The sequence below is a fragment of the Panicum virgatum genome, chromosome 5K (assembly GCF_016808335.1).
Source record: "Panicum virgatum strain AP13 chromosome 5K, P.virgatum_v5, whole genome shotgun sequence".
Taxonomy (NCBI): Eukaryota; Viridiplantae; Streptophyta; class Magnoliopsida; order Poales; family Poaceae; genus Panicum; species Panicum virgatum.
In genome coordinates, this window is record NC_053140.1 from 34,003,950 (window position 1) to 34,012,493 (window position 8,544).

General features: G+C 38.7%; 1 protein-coding gene across 1 annotated transcript; it reads right to left on the minus strand.

Annotated features, from left to right (window-relative positions):
- Positions 1 to 107: 107 nt before the first annotated feature.
- On the minus strand, positions 108 to 6,383 carry LOC120709512 (probable anion transporter 4, chloroplastic). Its single transcript, XM_039995181.1, has 11 exons — positions 5,870 to 6,383; positions 3,708 to 4,258; positions 3,490 to 3,597; positions 2,889 to 3,044; positions 2,281 to 2,496; positions 1,872 to 2,081; positions 1,629 to 1,766; positions 1,426 to 1,527; positions 1,236 to 1,301; positions 992 to 1,076; positions 108 to 749 (listed from the first exon to the last, which is right to left on the minus strand). The coding sequence occupies exons 1-11, from the start codon at positions 5,988 to 5,990 to the stop codon at positions 652 to 654; spliced, it is 1,851 nt and encodes a 616-aa protein (XP_039851115.1). The 5' UTR covers positions 5,991 to 6,383; the 3' UTR covers positions 108 to 651.
- Positions 6,384 to 8,544: the final 2,161 nt, after the last annotated feature.

An 8,544-nucleotide genomic window follows, 5' to 3' on the forward strand; every position in this document is an offset into this window, starting at 1 on the left:
TCCAAAGGCCTAGCTAGACACTATTTTCGAAAGGATACTGTAATTGGAAGGGGAAACAAACAAACACTTTTAAGGTAACTACCTTTCAAAACAATGGGAAATTGGTATAATTTCCGTAGTGGGTAACAGTTCAGTTTTAAGTTTTAACCAACGTATATTCTTTTCCGCAGATTAGTTGCCCAGTATCTGAGAAGACACATCAAGGATTTTCGATCAAAAAAGCTAGCACAATACTTTTGGCAGTAGTTGTTGCTCTTTCGAGTCTCGTCAAATAAAGGCAAGCTAAAACATGGTTAATTGAATAAAATATTGGGGCAGAGAATTCATGCAGAAGTTCCGGCTTCTCAAGAAACAGCTGCATAATCTGAAGAGCCCTTGATGCAGCTGCTTTCTGCACAGGAAATTTCTTTTGTTCCAAGTGTACCTTCTTGTACTTGCAAGTCCAACTTCCCATTACCATTGCCGTACTCCAATTTGATTTTATGATTCAATAGCCCAAAGATTAGATGCAGGTATATCTCTTGCATAAAAAGAGAGTGCTTTTCTCCAGCTGTATCTCTTCCTAAAGACGACCTTTCCCTGTTGTACACCAAAATGGCATTGGCAAAATCAGTCAATTTCCGTATGGTAGCATATAGGATTGTCCACAGATTATTCGAGAACTCTCTCTCCAGTTGAAAAGACATTCCACACCACTGTTCCTACTATGTACAGTGCAACGGCCACCTTAAACACACTGTCCCAAGAACCTGAAAGTTAAAAGGGAAATGAATAAACCATCTTTTTTTAAGTGGAAATGAATAAAACATAGGAAGAACTTAAATAAAGTAATAAACACAAGGTGCTTATATTATGCTATAGTGAGGTGAATTTTCGACCTAATAATCACTACTAAATAATACTTGCCTTGATTGAACTATCAGAAAGATACAGCTTTAAATGTGTCACTAGAGAGTAGAAACCACTGTTGATTTTTTTTTCAGTTTCTTACCTTTCTGAAGAATGTAGCCAGTGGCAGCAGTACCAAAAACTCCTGCAAGCACGCCAGCAGTGTTCGACAGTCCAAGAAGTACTCCCTGCAGTTTTGGTGGAAACATTATCTAGTTACATGCAGCGGCTGTCTACGAAGATAAGCCCAGAAAAAGCAAAGACCACCAGTACTACCAGAATTAACACTAAACCTCTTACGTTAACTAGGGATATTAGACCAGTAACAAACTACATGAGTACAATACCGCGTAACGTGGTCCAATGTCTTGGTGGTTCGAATACAGCCCAGATTGTGAAAAGGCATCACTCCCCTGCCAAAGAAAATGGCCAGTTACACACACCGGCAAGCATTTATAGTGGAACAGTTGCCAATTATTAACGTATAAGAAACTACATATAGATCCACATTAGTGGTCTTTCTGAATCACAACAAACCTGACTGCAGGCCATACATAATACAGCCATGGCTGGAGTCTGGACTTTGCTCAGCAGTGTTAAGAACAAGGCTGGCCCAAGAAAACCAATCGATTGCATAATCTGCATCAGCACATTTCCAAAGTATTTCAAGATCAGTAGCCCTTAAGCATAACTGCTCTCAAATTCACACATGAAACAAAAATTATCGAAGGAGAACTTACCTTCCGGACATTTGTTATAGAGACCCCTTTCTGAACAAGAGTATCAGCGATCCATCCACCAATATTCGCAAAAATAGCCATTGTCAGCCATGGCAAGACACAGAGAAGCCCGGACTTGGTTAGATTGAACTTCAGAACCTGGGTTAAAGAATTTGGGGAACACAACAAAGAGCATGATGATGTCATTCCATGGTATTAACAACGAGAACTGCCAAACAGTTCACAGGATAACTTTGTAACAACCTGATTGTAGTAAGTGGGCATCCATGTTAGAAGAATGAATGTTCCCCAGTTATGGCAAAAGTGTGATATTATGAGAGCCCACACTGGAGCCTTCGAAAGAATCAGCCTCCATGGTATGGAAGTAACAGGCTCCTTGAAGGTACCACCACCCAGTATGTGCCTCTTTTCAGCTTTACTTAGTTCAGGATCATCATTAGGAGAGCTGTGTGCCTAATTAGGATTAGATACTAGCTGTCAGCTAAGGAAAATGTGTGCCAACAAAAATAATTGCACTTTGATGTGGTTAACAGATAGAACAACATGGTAGCTAAAGCAACCTTCTATGATGAAAACCTGTATATTTAGTAACCCGTATGAAACAGAACTATAAATGGCATAAGAAAATAGGGCAAGACATGGTCTTTCTTACTTTGCTTTGCCACAGTGCAAACCAGACACTTCCAAGGGATCCAAATGCATAGAAGACAGAAGGCCAACCAAATTTGCTGATCAACAGAGGTGACAAAGCAAGGCCGGTGACTGACCCAAGGTACATTCCGCTGTACACTAAGGCAAGAGATCTGCTTCTCTCTGAAACTGGGATCCATTTGGAAAGGATGTTGTTCATAGCAGGCATAGCAACACCCTGTAAAACCATTAGATATAAGAAAAACAATTATATAAAAGCAAAAAGTTATTGCATTTTACTGTTGCAACTAGAAACTTGGGTCATTAACAAAGCCACGCCACTAATGATATCAACAAACTAAGTTAGATGCCTAGTATAAAGCAGTCAAGTTTTACCAAAACTGCTACGAGCCAGATATATCACTTGTTTTATTTGATGTAACAGATCTGATTATTTAAACCAGTAAAGACTCTGACATAATATGAAGTTTGTCATCATTATGGGCTTTCATGGATGCTATTCTACCTATGTAACTTGGAGAAATATGTTGCATACACACCCTACCCTAGATAAATACCAAAGTTATACAGTACAAAATGTAGAATGTAGGGACAAGTATAGCACAAAACCTCGCCTATCCCCATGAAGGCACGCATGGTGAGTAAGCACGGAAGTCCAATCTTGGCAGCAAGGGGTGTAAGAATTGTTGCAAGTGACCACCATACAACCCCAAATCCTAGCACTACCTTACCACCAAACCTATCAGCCCAAATACCTCCGAGAATCTGCAGCAACAAGTTCCATAGTGAAATGTCAGAAAGTTCACCAAAATGCTCATGTAAGAAATTAGCTTATATAAAACTCTCGGTGTACAGTAAGCAATAGAAAAGCACTCGCTGTGTGTTTGATGGTCTGCAGCCTAGTCTAAGTGGGCTTCTCTCTACCATTAGGGATGAACTGCATCTGTGGGATTTGGCTGGGGCTCGAGGAATTACTCATCTCCTCGCCCTGCAGCCCAATGGTTAGCCTGATAGGTCTCATTGGTCATGGGTTGTTGTTGTTTAAAAGGCTAATATAGTGTGTGAGAGAGGGGGGTTTTTTCCTGGTCTTTTTTCCACATGAAAAAAGGGGCCTTTTGTACTGGTGACTGGGTATTACACCCTTCTTTCTTCTTAATATATTGATACGCAGCTCTCCTGCGTGTTCGAGAAAAAAGCAATAGAAAAGCACCTGTGTAAGAAGGTAACCCCAAAAGAAAGATGATTGGATTAGACCAACTGTTGCTGGATTCCAGGTGAACTCTGAAGACATTGGAAGGATCGCGATGCTCATATTGACCTGGCACAAATCAGAAAATTTTCAGGAAGCAAACGAAAAGGAGAACTGTGTAACACAACTATTATTATCAGACAAATTAGACAAAATGCAAGCATTATTGTCTAACTCACACGGTCCATATTGCAAAGAAGGAATGCAAAGAAGCAGAGGAGAACAATCGTCCAGCGCTTAGGAAACTCCTGCCACCAAGGAGAAATCTCATTCGTATCTCCAATCCCCACAGCCTCGGCAGGAACATCAGAAGGGTTCAAGGGTGACCCTGTGATTTCATATTGCTCAGCTTTACAGTCAGCACGTATTCTTATTGGTAGTTTGTACTCTGGCTGAACACAAGCACTCTCCAAACTAGTGAAATTCTCCCACCTCCTGGGTTTCAACCATCCACTGTTTATTGGATCTGAAGATAGAAAGCACTCAACTCGTGATAGAACCCTCTTTTTTATGCTTGCATTGTGGCATGCCCGAGTCAAGTAATCTCTTGAAGACTCCAGAACAGGCTGCTGAAACTGCCCAGACATTTCTAGTCTTGACATTGCAGTGCTCCTGGAATAATTTTGAAGCAGTAAAAGTGTACTCCTAGTAGCATGTCGACCAAATCTTTCTCCTAGTAACATACACTTGTTCTGCAGTGATGTGTTATATTTCATCAAATGTTTTTTTCCTGCATAATTAGGGTGAAGAGACCTTCAGTGGAAATCTAGTAATGAGCTGTTCGTTTCAGCTTGTAAACTGTTCAGGGGAACAGAAACTAATCTTTATGGAGCAATAATTAAGGCTGCTCAATCACACCAAACACATATGATATGGTACTATTCTTAAACCCCACAGCAAGCATCAAATAATTACCAAATATTCTCACACAAATGGAAAGTTCAGCAAATATACTTGTGATTCGTGAACTGGAATTTGAACTAAATGGTGATTGTTTTCTGTTTGAGTTCGTTTTGTGCTCATCTCTCTAGAGGCATGAGGAAGTGACGAACTTCTAATCTCAACCTCTCTAATTGTTAAATTTCTGTTAGAGTAAATGTCCAAAAGAAGAGGGTTTCAATCTAGAAAAAAAAAACATTCCAATTGCATGTGGCATGGTTCCATGCAACCAACTTCATCCTAATAGTTATATTTAGACTGTCCTGTTTCAAATTTTAAGAAGTATATTTATGTCCTACTTGAATTAAATCTCTTGCTACTAAATCTCACAATATGGTTTTATTTCATGAATATCATATGACCATCAGCTACTATACAGTAATACATATAAACATATTTAATCTGCATATTGCAATTTTATATCAAATTTGGATTTGTTGCTAGTAGAATTCGACACCTTTATTATAATTTGAATCCAAAATACGAAGCTAAGGGTGTGCACAATGGTATATGTAAAAGAGTAAATTTCACCGACAATCCTTAAACTTGTCCCGAGCTCTGATCCTGGTTCCGGTACTTTTAAAATGCACATAATAGTCCTTAAATTTGTCCCATCATCCCGGTCCTTGAATTTGTCCCGAGTTCTTATCCTGATCCTCATACTCTCAAAATCACATAATGGTCCGTAAACTCATCCCATGCTTTCAAACAAGTCCATATTCTTCCAAAATATTTAGAAAAAAACTTTTACGAATTGTTTCAAACTTTTAGAATTTCAAAGCAAATTCTAATCTCAGTCAAAATTGATAAAAAAATTCATGAGCCAATCATCTTGGACACAATATTTGATGATTTCTAGTGTTGCTATTCTACTATTTAATAGTTGATTTTATTTTATAGATTAAAATAATATTAAAATCATTTATCCTTTGATCTAAAAATCCTAAGAAAAACACAAAAAAATAATTCAAATATATGTTATTTAAAGATTTTGATATTTCACATTCAATTCGTGAAAATTTATCCATAAATTTTGGTTCCACTTTGAGGGAATCGAACTTGATTTGAAATCCAAACAAATTTGAAACAATTCACAAAGTTTTTTCTAAATAAATAATGCATTTTAAAAACATATGGATCTGGATGAGAGTGGACAAGTTTAAGGACTGGGATAAGAACGTGGGATAAGTTTACGGATCATTTGTATATTTTGAGAGTATTAGGACCAAGATAAGAATTCGGAACAAGTTTAAACACTGAGCATAAAACAAGTTTAAGAACTATTATGTGTATTTTATATTACCAGCATTTTAAGAGTACCCGGACCGGACGAGAACTCACGAGAAGTCCAAGGACCGATGAAATTTACTCTATGTAAAACTTTTGGGCTATCGCAGCGTACCACGGAAGGCAGTGGTAGGCATCCACAGGCAGGACGGGCGGCGCTTCCCTTGTGGCAGAGTGGGACGGGCGGGCGAAGGAATCCCCACCCCACCTCTCACCATCGCTCCACACCCCTGCATCCCCAGTCCTCGATGGAGAGAATAAGTGGCGGCGGCGGCGGCCTTCTGGAGTTGGAGAAGAAGCTAGAAGCCTAGAACAGAGGCGATGTGGAGGGGTGCGGGCCGGCGGAGAGAAACGGTTGCTTAGCAGCAGGCGGTGCGCCGTCGCCGACCACGGACTGGTGCTCGCCGCGGCACCGAGCGCACCATGGACGGTAGGTGGCAACCGGGAGCGGGCCGTGGAGAAACCAGGTCTCCGCCCGGACCTCCACCGCAGCAGCTGGACGCGCTCTCGCTCACCTCGCTGCTGTTACCTGCGGGAGACGAAGAAGCGGTAGAGAGCTCGCGCTGAGGAGATAAAGCAGAGAACCAGACAGGCTCAGATGCCGGCTCAGACAGCAGAGGCCATTCGAGATAACGACTTCAGTGGATGGCAAATAGTTTTATACCTCTTCAGGGATATTCTGTGAACTTTCCTTATCAAATTCTTTCGTCATCAATATTTGATGTGTATTTGATCAAAATGAAAGTCTAATTAAATTTGTAAAATTTTCATCTTTGATACTCATAAAAATCATATTTATAGATTTCTAGTAAAGTGATTTTATAATTCCACTAGAATCTTTGAGTTTGGCCAGTGTGTGGTCATGTTATCATGGAACATGCAATTGAATTGTGCACTGTGTATTTAGTTGATATATTCAAGTGGATCGGCAGTTACTAATGAGCATCTTTTTTAAGATTATCTTTTCAGCATTCTCAGGAGTACTAAAAAAGTATTTTACAGCAAAAGTTCCACCTTTTTTGAGACATTGCTGATATCAGTTCCAGAAACGGTAGGATTGGCAATATGTAATATTTATAACAAAAGGGTGAGGATCTTCTGCTCTGACTATTGTTCTTAGAGCTGTTATATACAACAAAACAACAAAAGATAGTTTCTGTCCAAAAGCGAGAACAGATGAGGTGGAAACTGATCCTCTAGGGAGTATTTATAACAAAAGATCCACCTTTTTTCACATTGTTGATATTAGTTCCAGCTCCTCTAACCATTCTTCTCAGAGGCGTTATATACAACAAAAGATAGTTTCTATTTGTTCATATGTAGACATAGCTGGTGCTAGCTCCTGTCCAAAAGCAATCCACTTGATATGTAGTTTTTACATTGTGAAGCATGATATATCCTGAAAAGTATTTTAAAAAATAAATTAAAGTCAATCTCATGTTTTGAATCTAGAACAGGTTGTCGATAAAGATAAAATATGGTGCTAGAAAGATAGTTTTGAACTAATGAATAAAATACATGGCAACAACAAGATTGAATTGAATGAACATCTTGAAGGGAGAATCATAGATTGAGATAGCATGTGATGAAATAATTAAATTTTTGTTTAATAAAATTGTGATATCTTTCATATACTAGTGATAATATGTAGCATAGATTGTGGACAGGTTAGTGAATGTGTGCATACCTTACTGGTTGATCTTCCCTTATGAGCGTGTTCTTTTAGTTTGTTTCAAAGGGGTATTGTCATCATCGCTACTACCATTCGAGTCCTATGTGTAAGCAAGCAAACAATAAGTGATACATGGCACGATATTTTGTATAGTTCATTGTATAGAATTTAGAAACAACTTAGGACAAAGATATATATTGTACCTGCTGATTATCGTCGAAGTCTTTAAAATTCCTTTTCTTTGTATTGTCATTCTCAGCCCATGTTCTGAAAATGAATGTAAGATTCAAAGTTATAAGAATTGTAATTGTTTCAGATAAGTGCCAACATTAATTTTGGGTTAACTGTGTTCATCTTAACAGCATCGGTACAGATTTATCTTTAGCATAATGCATATATACTTTGTGATGCGAACTGTTTCGGGTTTGACAGGAAGATTTATAGGTAGATTTTACAATCTGCAGGAACAATAATCACTGGAGAGGCCAAGAAGACGACCATTGCTCAAAAGAGTATTTTTGGAGTATAAGATGTATTAATCTGTCCTATTATATAAGTTGAGTAACCACATTTTGTTATAGCAATGGACTAACATTGAGCCATATAACATGTGAAACTTGTGGCGCCGGCTCCTGTTCCCCACTCCTTCCTCATGGACAACACAACAAGGTCTGTGCATTTATGCTGAGTCTATGACTAAAGAAGACAATCCTTGTGTGCTTTTCTCATGTAAAATTACACACTTCTGTAACTTTGTGTCAACAAATTAGAAGTCCTTAAAATCTCTGCAGTGATCATTTATTGAACGATTATAACACATTCCGTTTTATCTGTAAGAGAGCATATAGGCTTATTTACCTGCTTGATTTGACATCTCTGTTTATATTATCTTTTATTTATCGGGAGCTGTGCTATATGCAGTTGAAAACGCTGCTGCTGTTTTCAGCCTGAAGCTGGACACTGGGCATAAACTTAGGCTACTACTGGGCAGTTCTCTTTTTTAGATTGTAGTTAATTAATTTGAGTTGCGATAATGCCACAATTCTGAAAGAATTGTGCTACTGGCTCATATCCTAATTCAGTGTTTGTGCACACAAAAATCTGCAGAGAATGTCAAG